The sequence below is a fragment of the Microchirus variegatus genome (assembly GCF_963457635.1).
Source record: "Microchirus variegatus genome assembly, chromosome: 8".
Taxonomy (NCBI): domain Eukaryota; kingdom Metazoa; phylum Chordata; class Actinopteri; order Pleuronectiformes; family Soleidae; genus Microchirus; species Microchirus variegatus.
The window spans coordinates 16,134,411-16,155,712 of NC_139809.1; the positions used below are offsets into that span (position 1 = coordinate 16,134,411).

The window sequence follows — 21,302 nt, forward strand, 5'->3', positions numbered from 1 at the left end:
TTTGGATCAACAGAGCTCTGATAGCTGACGTCACACAGCCGAGGTAACGCCCTATGGCAGGAAACTAGACAACACATCAATCAGGCAATATGTCCGACAGGTCGTCTGTTTACCAGCTGTTTTCATCATAAAAGTGAAGATGATGGATAGACGATGATGTCGGGAGGCTAACGGGAGAACATTTAGACGGTGGAGGTGAATCACTGCTATGAAGCAGAGAGCAGAAGAAGACTCAAGAAACAGATTTTGTGGGCAATTATCGTTAAATAACGGATTATATACATTAAACTGCCTGTTGCTAATGCTTACGTGATGCTAACACGACACTTAGCCTTCCAGTGACAACTTTAGCTATCTTTACAAAGCCAGATAACGGCTATTTGTTCCCCTCCAGGAACTTGTAAAGTTTCACGGACTCTCTGGAGTAAGATGAAGGGAAGTTAATCAGGGATGTTCTCTTAGAAAGTACACCGGGGCTTTATAAAAGTGCACAGTGAACTCCGACAGGTTGAATTCCAGCACTGGTCTCATTCATTTTTCGTTGATAACATTGCTAACATGGCGGCTAGTGGGCACGGAGTCGCGTCCGAGTGAAGTCCGGAGCTCTAGAATAGCATAGAAGCTCTCCAGATCTGGTTGTACACTGTATAGAGTTTAGATTGGTCCCAAAAGATCAAGCCCGACCCGAGCTCAAGTACGTTGCGTCCGAGCCGGGCCCGACCCAACACATTAACTGTAATCACGAGCCAGATTTAAACGCGGCAAATTTTTACCGCGTGAGCCGTAAACCATACGCCATAAGTCCACGCCCTCTGCTGCTGAGATCCGCTTCCATAAATGCATATGTTGCATTGAGACACTTCCTGGTTTTTTTAATGATGCGTTACAACTTTACACAATACGACGTGCTATAACATAGCATGCGAACACGGCGGGGAGAAAAAACACAAATGCTTGATCAAGGGCCCGACCCGGCCCAGGCTCGGGCAGAGAATCTAAACTCTAACACTGTATAATGACAATAAACGGCATTCAATTCTATTCTATTCTACAGACAAATGAATTAAGGGGAAAACTAAAGTAAACCACTGTATCATTGTCAGTGAGCTCTCATTGTGTCGTTGTTGTTGTTGTTTTCACCTTCCTCTGACTCGCTTTGTTTCTGGCAGGTTTGTGAATCACAATTCATGTACAGTTGACACAGAGGTGAGAATAAAAAATAAGACACGCCGCATATCAACCCCCTGACAACAGGAATGTGTTGTTATTTGATTATTTTTAGCAGGTTCACCGCAGTTCACAAATCCTGGATATAAACACCGTCATTTTAATGTGTGTGAGAGAGAGAGAGAGCACCAAGTAAAACACGACTGTCAGTTAGAAAATCAGGAAAAATAAACCATTAGCAACTTAAAGTTCACATATAGTGGTCCTGTTGCACATATATGTGAGTTATGGAGGTCTACTTACATACATTAACTTGTTTTTATGGTCAAAAACCTCCCAGTTGCTGTAAACGAGCTGATAGAAATCTCTCCTTACTGACGCTGTCCTCGGCCGCGGTGTTTCAGACTGAAATCCCGCACCCAGAAGACAGAGTGTGTTGTGATTGGCCAGCCAGCGTAGAGCCTTCCCAACTGTCTTGTGATTGGCCAATACCCGGAAGTGACATAATCAGCACACCCGCTCTCAGAAGCGCAGCTCCCCCCTCTGGAACGGTGGATGCACTGCTACTCATTATCAAAACATTGTTTTAACAGTGTTTAAAAATAGCTTCTTCACGACTCCCCGCCGCAGTCCCTTTTATGACTTTGACCCAGAGTCAGAAGACACTGTCGCTCGTGAAACACCTCCACAACGGACGTTATTCTTCTTCTGCGGTTCAATGTACGCAACCGGATGTGTCCAGACTAGTGCCCGGAGCAGGACGATCTGCTGTTCAGGAGAAATGCTGTTTACATAACCAGAAGGGAAATCTCGCTGAGCCTGAGATTACAATAAAACACAGTGTTCTCAGCAGTGACTGAACTGTGGCTTCGTAAACAAGGTAATGACGCAGATACACACTAAAAAACAGCGTTAATTGGAACTTCTGGTCTAGGTCCGCTTTAATAAACCTTAAAGTCAGCTTATCGTTTCACTCTTCCACACCAAAGCCCATAGAGGAGATCTGCATTGATTTTATTTCACAGGACACAGCAGTTGTTGGTCGACTGCTGCCTCATTTGGAGAGTTTGTGTAACACAGTTAAGGTAACTGATGGACGCATTTGAAGAATAAAAACCTCACAGGAACTCCATTAGGCTTTTGTCTCCACTACTGCAATGATGTGATGTGTTTTGTAGATCTCAGTGTAAAACACAATCCTCCCACTGTTTTTGTCTGAGTGAGCCAAACATCGTTTTTTTTTTGTGAACTATCAAAGACATGTAAGCTGTATTTTATGGAGCATGTTCGCTGTCACTGCCTGATCAAGAGCTCTTAAGTTTGCAAAAGCCTCATTCATAATGCAGCGAGGGGTTGAGTGCCGGTTACAATCCCACCGAGTGTTGCGCTGAATAACTTCTTAACCTGTCAGCTGTATTACAGTAACTTCTTCCAGTGTAACGTTAACATGGTTTTATCTGTTCCTATCTGTGTACAGTCTGCTTTAATGATTCCGGGCGCAATATCATTTTGCCGCCGCGCAAATTGCACTTGACAGATACATTGCTCTCAAATCAGAAAATCCTATTTTAACACCCCTCACACATAATGGCTCTTTTTCCCCCTTGGCCGGGAGAGGCTGCGACTTCCCCAGGAAGATGGATGACAGAGGTACGTATAAATAGAGCGGTGAGTGGAGATGACAGAGGGATGACGGATGGTTACAGGATACAGAGAAATGAAGCTGTGAGCGGGGGAAAAGTAAGGGAGAGATGTTCTGCATCCTTAATCAGTGTCATCAGGCCTCCAGCCAAAACAATGAGAGGCTGAATAGAGACCTGACGCCTGGAACTACGCTGGGAGCAGAGAAGAGGCAGTGCTGTGAGGGAGTAAGTGCTCAAAGTTAAAGTCAAACTAAAGGGCCAGTGCACGCTTAGAAATAAGGGTTCCAAAAACGGTCCTTCTACGAGGGCTGAGGTTCTACCTGAAACCATTTGCTTCTGAAAAACCCTTTCACCAAAGAACGGGGTTTTCTAGGGTTCTTCGTGGAAACCTTCAAAAAGGTTCCAGGTGGAACCTTTTTATAAAACCTGGAGCCAAAAAGGGTTCTCCTATGAGGACAAGCTGAAGAACCTTATATGGTTAGCACTTATTTCTAAGAGTGTATGCCATATATGAAGGCAACTGGTCGTAGATTTGGCATAATGCCACTAATCCATCATGTTTACATTTTTAGAAATAAGGGTTCCAAAATGGTCCTTCTACAAGGGCTGAGGTTCTCCCTGTTCTCCCAATTTGCTTCTGAAAAAAAAACTGTTTTTTCAAGGGTTCTTGGTAACACGAATGGTTCCAGTAAGAACCATTTTGATCCAGAGAACTCTTTAAAACCCCTTTCCTGAATAAAGGGTTTTAAAAGGGTTCTTGGTGGAACCCTTCAAAAGGGTTCCAGGTGGAACCTTTATAGAAAAGTTTTACCTGGACTCAAAAAGGGTTCTTCAATTAGGACAAGCCGAAGAACCGTATATGGTTCTACTTAGCACTTTTATTTCTAAGAGTGTGAAATGAAACCAATGAAATCAGATGGCTTGCATATGGCGCTTTTCCATGATGTACTTCCACGACTCGGCTCGACTCTACTACTGCAGATACTAAAATGTGACATCAACAGAAATATGACTGCTGGCCACTGATTGGTCAGAGAGTCTCGTCACTGGAAGAGTCATTAGACTATTAGAAATAAGGGTTCCAAAAGTGTTCTTCTACCAGGGCTGAGGTTCTACCTCGAACAATTTGCTTCTGAAGAACCCTTTCCTGAATAGGGGGTTTTAAAAGGGTTCTTGGTAACATAAAGGGTTCCAGGTAGAAACTTTAAAAAGGGTTCTCCTATGAGGATAAGCCGAAGAACCATATGTGGTTCGACTTAGTACTTTTATTTCTAAGAGTGTAGTCTGACACAAGAATCAAACCAAACAATGCCGAACTGTAGAGAAGACCTAAAAATCCTGAAAACGTGCGTTAATCTCCAAGATTTAGCAAAGGAAATGTCTAAAATGTCAATATTTAACAGAGGAGTCTGATGTATTTAGCAACAGCACTGCTGAGCCGAAGTTCCGTGACTGTTGCTCCGGTCATGCAGGAAGTACTGAACGATCCTGTGGACGAATCTTTTCAATGAACTGATTCTAATGATTCAGTTACAACGAAAAACAACTGCTTTGACCGTCACTAGTTTGCATGTTTGTGCCGCGTATAAAACAACGTTAAGGCAGTTGAGGAGGTAACTAGAGTAATGGAAAATGACGTGACTGATACCAAACAATAATGTATCCATCAAGTTACTTATAGCTCAAACCTAATGGTCAAAAAAACCTGTTTAATTGGGGGTTTCAACATTTTCCACCAATGGGATTGTACTTAATCTGGATTCACTCGAGGGTCAAATGACTCTGCGAGACATCCAGCTTTTCATTGCTTGATATTTATGCTTCACCTGACTTCATTTTATTAGCTCCTTGAAGCAGTGGTGTTTGCTGGTCGGTATAATTTCAAGTGCAGGTGTTTACACATAAATTCTGCCCTCTGTTGCTTTTGTAGAAAATCCACTGTGCCCCTAACCCCCCCTCTGTGAATGAAGAAACAACTGGAACAAGAAAACACAACAATATGGATGTTATTTACATTGTACAATCTGTACGAACAGAAATGAGCGTCCCTTGCTGCCTCAGAACAATCGTGTCTTCTACATAATTTACGTAACTTGTGTTTGACCCGCACAAATGCAACGTCAGCTCAGGGAGGACACAGCAACGAAAAAGTTAGTATTTCAACCTCAAACGTCCAGGTATACGTGGTCATTTAAGTGTGAGAGAGGATTAACATGAAAAGAAGGGCTAACGTTGAAGCATTTTGGATTCCTTTTGCAGTTTACAGAGCTCTTCATCGTAAATGTCGCATCTTTCAACTCGTCTGAGGCCGTTTTAACCAAAGAATGAGCTCTCTTTGGTGGTAAATCCTGAGAGTTGGATGCTTTGAACTCTACTTTCCCAACTGTGTTCTGTGAGCAGCACGTGTTGATTGTTCCTTTCAAGCAGGACGAGTGAATTCTTCAATCATGACACATACAGGTGTACAGGAAACTGAAATTTACAGCCAACAGAATCCAAGCCTGATTTATACTTTATCACGTAACACAGAAGTGGACAGAATCTATTCTCTCCTGCGACACAGAAGAACGTTCTGGTGTCACAGTATTGTTGTACAGGGTGACTGGTAATCATCGTCTGCATGTCCACAATTTCAATTTCAAACTGTGGGAACAACACTTGTCTCAAATCCCATCTGTCCTCTTTGTGCAAAGTAAATACAAATGATCTTCCTCCTCATTTATACCAAGAACTTCATCTAAGCCGTCCATTATAGAGACGAAGAAAGAGTCTCACGGACACGGATACACATAAAGGAAGCAAAGGTGATACAATGGACTGAAATCTTTCCTTGAAGCATAAAACAAAAACACGACTGATTATGCCATTTCCTGCGACAAATTAAATCAAAGGTGGCATCAAAGAACTATAAAGACGCTGCTTTAGATTTGTAGTTGGAACTAGGAATGGGAATCACATTTGATACGTGATACATGGTCCACGATATAACTATTCTGTGATAATCATATATATATATATATATTGCAAGGGGATGACATCGCTCCCAGTTCCAAATTCCGATGCCGAGGGATCACTTTGTACATTTTGTGAGGCGATGGACGCAGGTCGCCGTATTTTAAAGAGAAGTAAAGGACATTTCTTTTCAATCTCTTTTGTGGAAACGTCTGCAGAAGCAAAGAAACCGGCGTTATGGGTTGTTACCGATACTCAGAACTCCCGAGGTAAACGGAGGGAAACTCGCCAAGTTAGGGTTAGGGTGTCCGGCTCCGTATGGTGTTGTGAAAACCTCACAAGACGTCATAGAGCTCTGAATGCCCACAGAAAAAAATAGTCTGAGTCTGGCTGCTGGAATGTACATAATATGGAGAATCTTAAACGCTAATTGGCCATCGCATCAATGCAATTCTTCACCAAAGTTGAATAGTCCTGAGGGCTTACTGCATTTCACATGGACCTCTTTATATGGACCTTCACTTTTAAAATGTTGAGAAATATGCAAGAAAGTCTTGACATGATACTGATTATTGATATCACAATGAACTGTTGTGTTTTTAAGGTCTGAATATGTCACTGAAAATAAACCTGTAGGTCAATGTGATTTGCCTTTATTTCTTTTTTAAGAACACACCACTGTGACCAGGTGAGTATGTCCAGTCAGTGATTACAGAGCCAAGACTTCGATCTGTAGATCTGTGGCGAAAGCCTGCTCGCGCTGTATTGATATCAGATATTAGTCTGACATTGTGGAATTGTAAAACGCTTGTCTAAACTTTTTCTTGCAGAGGCTTTGCATACTCGCAGCTCAGAGAACGTTGCCTCCCGGGAGCTGCTGTCTGTTGTTTTCTCAACCCTTTCACCTAAAGTAAGTGAATTCTTACTAATGCCGACTTAATGGCCCTGCAGGGATCCGAAAATGCATATTCAAACGCTCAAACTCAGCAGAGCTCCCGTTGAAGCGATGAAGAGATTTCCTTATAGGCACTGACCTGCAGATGGAGTGTATCTCGTGCATGTCCTCGTCTTTGCGCGAGTTGTCTGTCAGACTGTCGCCCAGAGCCATCAGACACTGAGCGAAGCCCTTGTAGATGAAGTGACACCTTCGGGCCGACGCCGTAGCCACGGGGCGCGGGCTCAGCACTGCAAACACAGACACCACAAAACACACAAAGAAGATTAGAAAAATGGAAGTTAAACTTGTTGTGTTATTGTGAACTGGGAAATCACTTGGCGCCGTCCACCCCTCCACAGGCGACGACCGCGTCTCCGTGTTAACAGACACAGCTGGTGGACCCGGTGCGAGATGAGACAAGCGAGTCACTGTCACTTGCCGTCTACGCAGCTGCTTGTTGCCGTGATAAACTGAGCGGCAGAGCGTTATTCATCATACACACACAGAGCCGCGAGACAGCCGCCGATCCCTCTTTCCCTCCTCCGTCCCCTCAATCATCCGCCGTTTAGAGTCTGCGCTTGATCGATTGCCCACATCAAAGACGAGACGCGCCGAGCCTCGTTGACCAGGAGATGAAGATAACAGAAGAGGGAGGGAGGGTGTTTGTGTGGACGTGGTCCAACACATGACTGTGCACCGTTCATGTTTGAACACAGCCAAGATTATTACCGTCCAAAGCAGCTCATACATCACGGCGGAAATTAACTACGCTAAAAGGCCTTGGACAGAAAATCAGAAAACAATCGTCATTGTGATAAACTCATCAAATATGTGACATACACTACCGTTCAAACGTTTGGGGTCACTTAGAAATGTCCTTATTTTCTTTATAAGGAAATGCACAAAATATTTGCATTAAAAAAATGTTTTTGCAGACTGCAAATCATGTTTATGTTTTGAAATCATGTTTTGACATGTGGCGCCACCTACCGCCGTCGACCAATCATTGCAGTCAGTAGAGTCTCAGCTGCCGAGCAACCACGGGTTGCCAGTTATGTCAAAAAACGAAACCTAAAAGACCTCTGTATTTTGAATTTGAATGTAGTACCCGTTTTTGGCCACATTCTTACATATGGCGCCTTTGAATGAATCAGAAATACACTCTATACATTGTTAATGTGGTAAACGACTATTCTAGCTGTAAACATCTGTTTTTTAATGGAATATGTACATAGGTGTATAGATGCTCATTTCCAGTGTTCTAATGGTATGGATTGGATGATAAGGAAACCCTTGAAAATCCTTGTGCAATGACGCTAGCACAGCTGAAAACAGTTTAGCTGGCTCTTTGACAAAAGCAAAATCATTATTTCTAATCTTGTCAATGTCTTGACTGTATTTTCTATTCAATTTGCAACTCTTTTGATGAATAAACGTGTGACTTTTAATGGAAACCTTGACAAAAAAAAAAACGTATAGGTTACCCCAAACCTTTGAACGGTAGTGTACTGGTCAAATATAAAGGTTGCTCGGAGCTGGAGCCAATCCCAGCTGACATGTAGCTGAGAGCGTGGGGGGGGGACACACTGGACAGGTCACCAGTTCATTGCAGGGACAATAGACAGAGACAAATAAAAGAAATCCCATCAACAGGCCTTTGGTCGAACCGGCGACCTTCTTGCTGTAGAGACACAAGATACTTGTCTCGTGCTTGAACTAATCCACCATGTAAAAACTTTCTGGAGCTCCGCTCTGAGCACGTGAGCAGAGCTTCAAGGTCAAGGATTGTCGTCGTGTCTGTAAACAAACATTCTGCCATTTGCACAATCAGCCGTCGCCTTCAGGGCCGTGAAAGACTAGAATGAGCTTCCCCCTGCACGTCTTCATACTTTCTCTAGTGAAGTGTGTGAGTGTGTGTGAGTGTGAGTGTGTGTGTGGGGGGGTAAAAAATGGATTTTAAATAACCAGCCTTGACAGCATTAATGTGACACTTAGCTTCTGTTTTATTTTGACACCCGACACTACGCCTCACACTGAGGGTGAGAGCTGCTCTGTTATGATGTTGTGTCTATTTCACTTTTACTCAGGTTCTACAGATGTAAATTGCCAGGAGCTAAATCTGGTACAAAGCATCTTCCCTCTCGCTGAGATGATTGTTTTTTGTTGTCGTTGTCGTTGTTGTTGTTGTTGTTGATGTTCACTGTCCCTGATACAAATTAATTCAAGGAACTAAACTAATCTAAAGTGAACATGCAGCATCCACTGTGGCTCACTAATCTAACCTGGGAGCTGTTGATATGACTGACGTTGCTGTCGCTTCACGAAATAATTAACGCTATTAATATGATTCCAAAAAAGTGGAGATATTTTTGAATCGTTTATTTATCACGTGTGACAGATGCAGAAGGCTGGACCCATTCTGCTTATAATACACTATCACGTTTTGGGGTTCCTAAAATGTACACGTTTGACCCTAATGGCTCTTTTCCACGATACAGTTCTACACTCTTAGGGTTCCAAAAGTGTCCTTCTACAAGGGCTGAGGTTCTATCTGCAACCATTTGCTTCTGAAAAATCATTTCTTCAGGAAAGTGTTTTTCAAGGGTTCTTGGTAACACTAATGGTTCCAGTAAGAACTATTTTGATCCAGAGAACCCTTTAAAACCCCTTTCCTGAATAAAGGGTTTTAAAAGGGTTTTTGGTGGAACCCTCCAAAAGGGTTCCAGGTGGAACCTTTATAAAAAAAAAGGTTCTACCTGGAGCCAAAAAGGGTTCTCCTATGAGGACAAGTTGAAGAACCTTACATGGTTCTACTGAGCGCTTTTACTTCTAAGAGTGTAGCATTAATCGACTCAGTTCGACTCTCGTAACAGTACCTGGTGCTTTGTTTTTTGGTACCTGGTCTTGTTGATAGAATAATATTTGAAACAACACTAACGTCGCATCGCATGGATTTTTGGGGGACTACTTTCTCAGCACTATACTTCCGGCAGCGGAATCAGTCCGCCGCTGCTGGAAGTATGACGCGCTGCTGCTGCTGCTGCTGAGACATAAATCCTTCAAATTGCAAGGTTGGTTTTATTTCAAACATTCTATCAACACAGATATGTACATCGATAGTCTGCCGTTACAATGGATTTACCTCGGGTGCACTGTGGAGTCGGTAAGAGTGTTTTTAATGCCATGCTAACTTGTATCATTGACTTGCGCTAGCCATAGCATCAGCGAACTTTGAAACTAGAAGAACTGAATAAAATTTCTTGAAAAAGTCTCCAGACGTCTCCATCACACCGGCTGAGTTGGAAAATAGGTCTTATGTCCAAAATTCCAAACTATCACTTTAAACCATAAAATATGCAGCATTTAGCAAAGGAAATATCTAAAATCTCTTCAATGACCATCAGACGGAGTCTGTACTCCAGTCAAACAGGAAGTACTGAACTAATCTTTCTTTCTAAACTCTTCAATGAACTGATTCTAATGACTCAGTTAAACTGGAAACAACTGCTTTGACCGTCACTTGTTTGTGATTGTATAACGGAAAAGCACTATAAAGCCTCCGAGAGGCTAAACATCAAACGTCTCCGTATATACGGATACAATATTGTCATCCTTAGATCCTCCAAATACTCGTCTCTACTCAACTAAATGCCAGGACTCTTCAGTAGGAAGTTGCACATTGGTCAAGTCCAACAAATATGTCAGACCCACAAAAGAAAAATCTTCATTGAATAAAAGAAATTGAATGGATTCAGGGAAGTGGAACCCTGAAGTGCATTTCTCTTTGATAGTGCTTGTGGCGTATTTGACAGAAATAGACGCTGAAACTGTGGGGAAAGATCATTTTCATTGACTATTTTGCTACGACAGCTCACAGGAAACCATAAGAAATAGATGAGAGCTAAAAAACTCACATCCACATCACAAACCCTAACCCTAAACTCAACCAGATCCTCATTAGGACCAGTTCTTGGTCAGTGTTGATGCCAGAAAAAGGTCCTAAAGAGGTAAGAAACCAAGAACCCACCCACACACACCTGAGAACTTAGTCTCACAAGTCATTTGCTTGGTGCGAGGCTATTTACAGCATCTCATCACCAAAAGCCCAAAGCTGATCACTCAGTTGTGTCGTACTGCAATTTACAGAGGTTTGAATTAACAGCAAACTAAGCTTTTATGTACACACAGCAGAGCACTGGATTTCTTCTGGGACGCGCGCACCGCTGTTTGACTAAGCTGCTCCATTTTCATCTTTTAATGGAAGCAACGCCAAATGAATGTGAATCAGAGGCCTGAGAGGACTCTGGGAGGAAGGAGCGTGGCTTTAGGAAGCTGGAGTTATTCCATCACGAGCTTTTAACGTTGCTTTTTCCTATTTTCCTATCACATTTCCACACACTTGTTTCACACAGGGCTGTTAAATCATCCTCAAGGTTTTTCTTTAAACATGACATTATTTAACCACTTCTTCCCTGACCCTCTTTTTGGAGTCCCTGCTCGAAAATGACATGCCCAAACTAAATAGAGTAAATCTCTGCAGTTACAAGCTCTACGTGGATTATCTTGGTATCAAAATGAAGATAACACTTGTGAGATTCCACCAGAGGTGTAAGTTTCACTGTAGATGCCACTGTGTCAGAGTAAATGTACATGGAACACAGCATAACTGAAGGATTTTTTTTAGCAATTTAGCAAGCATAGCAATTTTAAAGCGAATATCACCTTTAAAATATGCAGTAGGAGCAGGATTTCATTTTATTTATATGTCACTACAGATCTAAAAAGAACTTGTTTTGAAAAAAAAAAAAGTATAATAACTTGCTGTAAATCGATGCTTCCTGTGCGGTGCGTGATAACAACTCTGTGACTCTGCAGCGTCTTCAGTTACACAGCGCCATAGCTCGCTTACCTTGGTCAATGAGGGTGATTGACAGCTCGTTTTAAACCTCTTAACCGGTCGAATCAGACCCCGGTCTCCAAATGCGTGTGAATCACTTCATTAGCGAGTCAAATTGTTTACGGAGCCGTACGAACCGGGGCGATTTCTCTCGTGGCGTGTCGCCAATGGCCAGCTCAACTGACAAATCTTGTAAATAAGTTATTGTTTTGCCATCAAAAGTCCTTTCTGAGTGTTGTATGTGTTGTTTTATAGAAGAAAAGCACTGTTCAGATGTTTGAGGTGTCACTAAAGCAAAAAAGACTAGCCCCAAAGTCACTGATCTGCTTGAAATGCTTCTTGTTTTCTCAGTTTTTTGGTCAAAAACTGTGTTTTTGGCGAAAGCAGACATTAGCCTTCTACTAATGATTACTAAAGAACGAAAAAAGGGAGAAACAAACGTTTTTTCCACACCAAAGAAGAAAGTCTGGCAGTGAAAGAGGCTTGACTTGACTTGTCTTGACTTTCCCAAGACTAAAATGACGACTTGGGACTTGTTTGATTCCATCAAAAACCAAAAGTCATCATGGTAATCACATCGGTAAATAAGCAGGAGCTACTGCGCTCTACAAATGCCAACTTTAATGATTTACTTTTTTTACTTTTATTTTTTACTTGGGTTGTGTTTTACCTAGTAAACACTCTTCGGTTCATGTTTTTTTTAAACCGCATTTGTGTCCTGCATTGTTTTACATCTCTGACAGACTGAGCCAAACAAGACACAGGGGAGCACAGAGACTAAAGACACAAGGAAGGCAGGGATGATCATCTAAAACAGGTGAGACCAGTAGGACACAGGTGAATCAGATTAGGGGGCGGGGCAAACAATCAACAGGTAGAGCCATCCTCACACTGAAGGATTTTTGAAATCTGAGCTGACACAGAAGTTTGTGAGGGATTTTCAATGTTTTGATCCCAAGAAAGCACAGAATAGACTGGCGTTTAATCAAAGGATTTCAGGGAGGATATTCCAGGGATTTCCCACGTTTTTCACAGAAAATATCAAACATGTTTAAAGGTGCCATATGTAAGAATGTGGCCAAAAACCCAATGTTACTACATTCAAATTCAAAATACCGAGGTCTTTTAGGTTTCGTTTTTTGACGTAACTGGCAACCCGTGGTTGCTCGGCAGCTGAGACTCTACCGACTGCAATGATTGGTAGACGGCGGTAGGTGGCGCCACATGCCAAAACATGATTTCAAAACTTAAACATGATTTGCAGTCTGCAAAAAAATTGTATTAATGCAAATATTTTGTCTGTACTGTTGTTGTTGGTGAATTCAGTTTGTTATATGAACATTATTCCTGAGTCTCTGTGACATATAAGGAGGATTTTATGGCCAGTTGCTTTAGATTTATTACATAATGCACCATTAATACTTCTGTGTGTCCAATAAATTGTGTCTGTTTACCCCTCACACTACAGGATAATTTGGCCCAGATAATCTGTTCAACTCAGCCTTAAATCTGAAGGCACCCGTGATTGTCGGAAGAACCCGATCTTGACCGAAATATGACCAATTATCCTCTAGTGTGGAGCTGAAGACAGGACAGGCAGCAAAACTCGAGAAGGAACACACACTATGAAGAAGTACACAATGTACCAGGGAACAAAGAAAACAGGAAACCAGAAACAGAACTAAAAAAAAAACCAAGGTAAAGAACAACAAAAAGCAGCCACATAATCCAGGGGTCGTGCTAAGTACTTCAGACGCATCCAAGTGCTTTTGCTATATTTAGGGAATCTGAAATGACAACAGCGTCTGAAGCTAGCCAAGGCACTCGCACCTCGTTGCTGTGGTAACGTTGTCTTCAAAACAGAGGCTGAAAAATGATGTCCTAATTGTGTTCATATTATTAGGTTGGGTTAGACCATTTTTATCAGCTGATCGATAACAACGAACAAAGTGGTTTTTAAAATGACTGGAGCAAAAGTTTATGGAGCAGGTTGGTTTTTGAGGGTCACCTCCAGGCCTTCATCCTCTCCTGAACGAGTGGTGGAGACAAACGAGGCACGGCAAACAGTCCTGGCACTTTTTCTCCCTTTGACCATCTGTTGCTTATTCCCCATCTCCCATCTCCTTGGATTCATCTGGCCTCTCATTCATCTTGAAGCTCCATTGTAATGACAGCACATGCAGACTGCCGCACTGACGGGTCTGCCTGGTGAATTACAATCTCATCCCTTTTTGCATATACGCGCGGGAGGGATAATAAAGTATAGATCTGATTAAAACTGAGATGTTGAATTTGTCTCCCGTTTCATCAGGCGTCTAATTTATCATCACTGTGTTTGAGCTGAAATCATTCAGTTATCGTGGTCATCTCATCAGTTAAAGGACGGAATTCCCTCTCGCTGAAAAAGATGATTTAACGTTGTTACTTCATTTGAATGTTCTAATGCAGAGCTTCTCAAACGGTTTACGCCAAGAACAACCTGAGAAAATATTAACTTTTCACAGGATTTACACTGGATTTATTTCCATTTCCGCATGAATTATTTTCATTCTATTGTAACTATAGCTGTATAACTTTATACAAAAAATACTGTAACCCTTTCTTTTACAGTCCCCTAATTACCAGGTATTTACCTGGTAAATTCATGGTAACACAAAAGTGTTTTACCCACTTATCACCAGTAGTTATTACCAATAACGCTTTATAATTTACTGGGTAAATACCCAGTATTTTGACCATGGTTTCATTGTTCTTACCTTCTTATTACAGGTTAATTAATACCTAGTAACACATTTTTGTTACCATATATTTACTGGGTAAATGGTTAGCAATTAGGGGGTTGTGGCTACCTGCTTATTTCCAGCTTATAACCCAATAACACACTATAATTTACTATATAGTTACCAGGTAAATTCCCAGTATTTTGGCCATAGTTTCATCGTATTTACTTTCTTATTACCATTGGTAATTACCTTGTGATACATTGTGTTACCATGAATTTACCAGGTCCCCAGGTTGGGGACTGTAAAAGAAAGGGTTACCAAAAATACTTATGGCTAGTAGAAGTTTAAGCCTAAAAGTATATTTCAGATTTTATTTTTTTTGTTTGCGGTCAAAAGTGCCGTGGTCCCTGAAGAAGTCCATGACAGGTAACAAAAACAAGTTGTACGATGTTCCTAAAGAGTTTGCGCGTCCCGGAGGAGCCTCGCTGTGACGTTGTTGACAGCCAGCTCTCCCGTGGAGCGAAATCATCCCGGAAAATTGTAGTGACCGATATTTCACAGAGCTAAGATGGCCCTCTTCGCAGGCGTGACAGGCCCAGATGCATCATGTCGTGATTAGTGTACAAGGCGACGGGGATAAAGCCTCCGAAGAGAATGCGGCTTGTCCCAGAAGTGCTCTGTCGTGACGAGTATAAGTCACACAGAGGAGCCGTGGCTGGTGCTTGGCAGGTGAACAGGAGATGCTAATTGTGTCAGACACAGAATCACCTCAACTCTTCTCCCCCACCACCAGAGACCTGCTGTTTAATATTTAATAATCCACCCACCCATCGTTTTTTTTCCCCTCTTCCCAGGAAACCTATTGATTTCAGACAGGGTCGCACACAGTGCTTGAAGATTATTGGCTTCACTCATCTCCATCAAGTTTTAATGAAGACCCGAGGAGGAGAAAGGGCAGGAGAAGGAGGCAAATAGATGCCTGACAGAAAAAGGGAATGGAGATAGAGATGACAGGGAAGAGATTGAACAAGATGGCTTGACTTATTAATGGCAGATGAAAGGAATTATGCTGGTTGATTGGACATCAACAGTGCACAGGAACCAAAGAAGCCGTGTCTCTGTGGTTAGCTGTTGTTAAATAAAAATAAAATAAAACAACTTTCATGGAAAATAACTGTTAAATTTACTGTCACATTTGTGTTTGTATGAAACAATTGAGAGACAACATGTAAGTTTTCGAGTTTTAGGTTTCCTTTATTTAAACTAGCTAGACTAGCTTCCAATTAAATTTTTTATGCTAACTAGGCTAACTAGCCCCTGTTGTACAGTTGTACTTACTTTTATTTAAGCAATTGAGAGTCAACGTGTTAGTTTGTGAGTTTATTTCCTATTTTCTTTTTGAAACTAGCTAGACTAGCTATTTCTTATTACTTATCTTATCTACTTATCTTTTGTTTTTTTTAGCTTTTTTACTTTTTGAAACTAGCCAACTTGCCTATAAGACATTTTTTATGCTAAGGTAGGCTATCTATATCAGCACGATGCTGAGTCTTACTACCGTCCATGAACATTTAAAAAAAGTTACATTTTAAAATCTTCTTTAAGTTGAAAATCAGGCTGATGGCAACTGTGACACAAGGCCAACATGAGTCCGACTGTCATTTGTTTAAAATAATTGAAGTTATTCAATTGAATTAATTGAATCACAACAGTATCTAAGTTCCAGATTACTTACTGTCCTATACTGTACAAACTATTTACTATTAAATAATGTTGTCTCATTATCAGAAGGACTGCTTCAACGTGTCCATGAGTAGTTTATCTTTCCCTATGTACACAAGCATGAATTATGTTATATTCATCTCATTGAAGTGACTAAATGAAAATCATCACAATGGCGGGAGGTCCCATGATGCACCGATCTAAATTACTGCACTTCCGTGGGAGCGCTGTCTTCCTCAGAAAAGTGCTGTATGATTATCTCCAGCAGCCACTATTCAAAGTGAAATGAGTTCTGGGTGCAGTTGGGAAATCAAGTCAGAGAGGCACATCTGTTCAACTGGCAGGGATGTGTTGTTCCAGGTTTGGCTTGTAAACTCATTATCTGTTAGCGACACTTCATTCAAATCTTCTCCACTTAATCCCGACCAACTATGGGATCTGACGGGGTAAGATGGTCTCTGGACGTTATAACGGTCCGGATAAACCAGGCTCTGGTGTGTTTTTTCCCTGATTCATCTGGGAAGGTGTGAACACAGAGTTGCTGTTGGGTGTGAGCCAAAAGCACCAAAACAAGACCCTTTCCTCCATCTGGTCCCAATCAGACCCCGGATTGGTTTGTCTGTGGTGGTTATAATCTTCATCTCACCAAACAACCAGGTGTGCTCTGCAACTTTCAGGTAAAATGGCTCCTGTAAGTGCAAAGTGTAAACTATATTTTTCTTTGTCATTTTAAAGAAAAAAGCTCTGTAGACGCGATATATTGATTCAGGAAATGTTTTCATCCCGTGAAACAGCCAAAATCAAAATCTACCGCCGTCTACCAATCATTGCAGTCAGTAGAGTCTCAGCTGCCGAGCAACCACGGGTTGCCAGTTACGTCAGAAAACGAAACCTAAAAGACCTCGGTATTTTGAATTTGAATGTAGTAACTGTTTTTGGCCACACCCCGATGTAATGTCAGTTAATCTGATATTGACATTCACGACAAACTGCCTTGTGGTGACGTTCCAGGTAAATGTCAAGATAATCACATTCGCATTAGCGTAAAATTCATTCATGAATTAAATTCCATGGCGACCCTTTTAGCAGTTATTTCAGTCTGGAACAGAAAATGATGATCGCAAAGCTGGCAGCGATGAGGAGCAACAGCTCAAAGAATGACTTCCTGAGAATGTGTGCATCAGTATAAGTAAGCCCTCCAAACTTAAAACTGCACTGTGTGCATTTTAAATATGAACAAATGTCTGTCACAGTCAAACAATTGTCAAATAAATTCCCAAAATAGTAATTAAGCCTATCATATCAACACACAACTCTCTGTGTCGTGTACGTATGGCGGTGTTTAGCGCCCGTGTCGCCACAACATTGTGCTAGTAAAGCGAGACGACTGAAAACAGGCTGGAGTACGACTGAAAGCACAAAAGCGCAAACATTTTTGAGAATAATTCTGCTTAAAAAATACAAAACTTGTTGAGCAGTTTGTTCCCACCCGCCCCTTCTCTGCTGCTGTATACACACAAACGCTCCCTCAGTCAGGTCTGCCAGTGTTTGCTTGACAGAGCCCATATTCAGATAAATAACAGCATCCAGAAAAAGTTCCAAGTTCCTGAAAAGACTTAAAGATAACTGTAGTTTGTTGCCAAGTCTAATGTAATGTACACTCAGGTTGTACAGGGTCCAACTTTGCTTCCTGCTCGCTGCATCCTCAGAGAAGAGCTCCGTTTACCTTTCAGAGACGCTACGCAACGTAAAAGAAAGCAAAATATTGACCGAGACCAAGATTTTTAATAAAATCCGGTCCACAGAGATGAAACGATCGGCTCTCCCAAGAATTTCCCCGTATTGATTAACGGCAAGTTTTTTGCCAAGGTTAATGCAAAAAGTTGCTTTCGCGTCACTGTCACTGCTTTTTAAAATAGAAATCAAAAAGTGATTAAAAATCACACACAGACACACAAAACTACACACACTACTACAACTCTCTGACCGAATTGACTGATGGCTCCAGCTGTACAGGACAAAGAGAGCGGGTCGATCAATGCAGCGGACAACTGATCAACTGCATCTCAACCTGCCTTGATTAATATTTGATATGTGAAAGACGACTGAGCCCAGGGAGGACGAGAGGAGAGCGATCGCCGAGAGTTAGAAGTGACTGATTGATAAGGGCAGCGAGAGAAAACCTGCGGGCTTTGGTGTCCTGACTGTGAGAGAACAGTGATAAAAAAAAAAGAGATGCAGAAAAGAAGAAAAGCACTTTTCCTCTGGGGTCAGATAAATAACACTGATAAATGGTATTTGTTTGGCAGAGGAAATATTGATGTCAGGAAAACATCGCTCTCACTTCACTCCAGATATAAGCGTTTATGACAAATGTCGAACGTGACGACGTTAAAGGGATGACATTAGGGCCACATTTTTCTTTATTGTCAACAAATCGGATGAGACTGTGGCTCGGTGCTTTGTCTTCGCTGTCCTGTCAGTGGCGCTCCCACACGCCCCAAACACATTTGTACCTATAGGGAAGAGAGTCAGGTGTCTAAGCTTTAAAAATATCTCTATCTTTGAAGGTATGAGGCTTGACAGCAGGCCAGAGGCAGGGTGGACCCCAGTGTACGATAGGACCAATAATAACGTACAAGCTACATCGGAAACAGAACTTTCCCTAAACAATCTTTTTTTTGCCCTGTGAACACGTCATTTCAAGAAACGTTATCCACACAAAACAACTCTAATGAGCGCAATACATATGCCAGGCCTGTATGTGACACTGTAACGGAAGCTACTACAGAAATACACAACAAAATTGGAGATTTGTTTCTATTAAAAGTTGGGTAGCTGAATTTTCAACCACTAGACACACTACCGTTCAAAAGTTTAGTGGTCACCTATACAATTTGTTTGTGTTTTCCATTAAAGGTGAAGTAAGTAGTTTATAGTGCCATCTAGAGGAGAGGCTGAAATTTACAACAAAGAACTGCTGCTCTGCTCACCCCCTCCCTTCCCTGAGCGCTACGGTATCCTCAGCCGGTCAAATGTCATCCTCGTTGTCTTTCTCCGTGTCAGCAGATGAGGTTCGTGAGGTGAGGGAGAGGGCGGAGCTATCGCGGCCGTAGCAGACGAAGCGGAGCGAGAGGAGGCGGGACTTCCGCTACAAGTAAAGAGACGCTTGATTTGTTCTCTCGCGTTTGTCCTTACAGGCTCCGGTAGAAACACGGCGTCGTGGCAATGAAGTAGCGGCCCGCGACCATGTTATTTTACATGACTTTTTGAAACACTACGAAAATGAAACAAAGAATATTATACAGCGACTAGACAATGCAGGAGCACATAATATGTATAAAAGAGTGGATTTTGGGTTATATAAACCCATAAATACTACACAGTGTCCCTTTAAAACTCAGACTTTTATTCATCAAAAGAGTTGCAAAAGGAACAGAAAATATAGTCAAGACATTGACACGATTACAAATGATGACTTTTTATTCAAAATAATAATTTTGCCCTTCAAACAGAACCAGCAAAACTGTGCTAACATAATTGCACAAGCGTTTTCAAGGGTTTTCTAATCAGCCTTCTCACGGCCTTCTCACAGCAAACACAAAGTACCAATTAGAATACTGGAAATGGGCCTCTATACACCTATACACCTATTCCATTAAAAACCAGACGTTTGCAGCTAGAATAGTTGTTTACATTAACATTGTATAGAGTGTATTTCATTTAATGTTATATTCATTGAAAAAAAAAAAGTGATTTTCCTGCAAAAACAAGGACATTTCTAAGTGAGCTCAAACTTTTGAACGGCAGTGTCGGTGATGAAGCAACAACTACTCAAGACCATCGTACAGAGAATTGACTCTTTTCACCATTTCAAAAAAATCCTGAAGAAATACAGAGACCTTCACTTTGTCAAAGGGTCTTAAATGAGCTAATCTGACAGAGCTGTGGTGGCACCAGGAGAAAAATGTCTTTCATAACAAATTTCTTAGCTAAGTAATACATGAAAAGGCTCCCAAAAAATGAGGCGACTAGCACACATGCATACCAACAAAAACATCAACAAGTGACACCATGAGGAAAAGCCTCACTCAGGAATCAGGGAAACTAAAAAGGCCAAATCCTTAACAAGACACAGGAGGGTCCCATCAAAAAAGATCTAAACTAAACAAAGTGAAACACAACACAAATCTACAAAACAAGAAATCTAAGACAGAAACAACAGATCAATGATCCAGCCAATCAAAGTCCAAATGATATATGATGATACTGTAAAATGTCAAAGTGGCCAGTGGTCACGACAAACTTTAAAATGTTATTTATGTACTGATGATAAAAATCTGTGTTAAAATAGGTCTAAGCTGCTTTAAGGCGTATGTTGACCATAAACTACATTTCCCACAATGCATGGCGATCGCGCTACCCGCAAAGTGACGGCACCGTCACTAGATCACAGTGTATCATTGTATACGCATCATGCGACGAGTGAAATTGAATAAGTAATAAATACAGAAAGTTAGTACGTTACATAGTAGTTTCAACTTTATTTTACATTATATTTGGTTACATTTGGTTACATTTATATCTGGCCCTTTGAGGGTAACTATTATGCTGATGTGGCCCTTAGTGAAAACGAGTTTGAAACCCCCGATCTCGGTGCTTATTAGCATTTATAAGTAGCATACTAGCCCTTTATTACCAATCATTAAGCACGTATTGACACCTTATTCTACCTCTGATACGACACAAATTAAGATTTTTCCTACAAATTGCGATCCACACGTATTGCTTTTCATAATTCACAAAATTTTCTGGCGATTGACAAATGCGAAATAACAATTCACAAATGCAAATTTCATTTTTTACAAAGTCACGTTATTTACAAATGACATATTTATTTGTAAAAATCAATATACAAGTTACAAATTGGATTTTTTTTTTCTTTGTGGATCTCAAAACACGCATACAAATATCAGCGGAACAAATTTAACTCCATAATAAAGGGCTATTCAGTAAATCATCATCGTGACGGTCAAGCACGAATTCAGGACAATCGTCAAGCGAAATCTCCAGTGTTGATCAGATTAGGAACGTCGGGAACGATGAGCGGACGTCTTGTGTCGCTTATTTGAGGAACATAGATTTGGCGACAAAGACATCTCGGATGTTTCTGCCATCTCCTACAAACGTGCTACTGGACGTTGACCAAATATGGCAATGGTACCTCTGCCTCTTTGACGTCGAAAGTTAAGAAACAAAAA

The 21,302-nt window shown here is 41.4% G+C and overlaps 1 protein-coding gene across 1 annotated transcript in view; it reads right to left on the minus strand.

Annotated features, from left to right (window-relative positions):
• The window catches only part of nrn1la (neuritin 1-like a), a gene marked incomplete at both ends in the record, with an annotated part of 87,886 nt that overhangs the window by 16,622 nt on the left and 49,962 nt on the right, over positions 1-21,302 (minus strand). Inside the window, one exon of the mRNA XM_083893195.1 lies at positions 6,797-6,947. Coding sequence (XP_083749321.1) covers positions 6,797-6,947 — 151 coding nt within the window. The remainder of the gene's footprint in view (positions 1-6,796; positions 6,948-21,302) is intronic.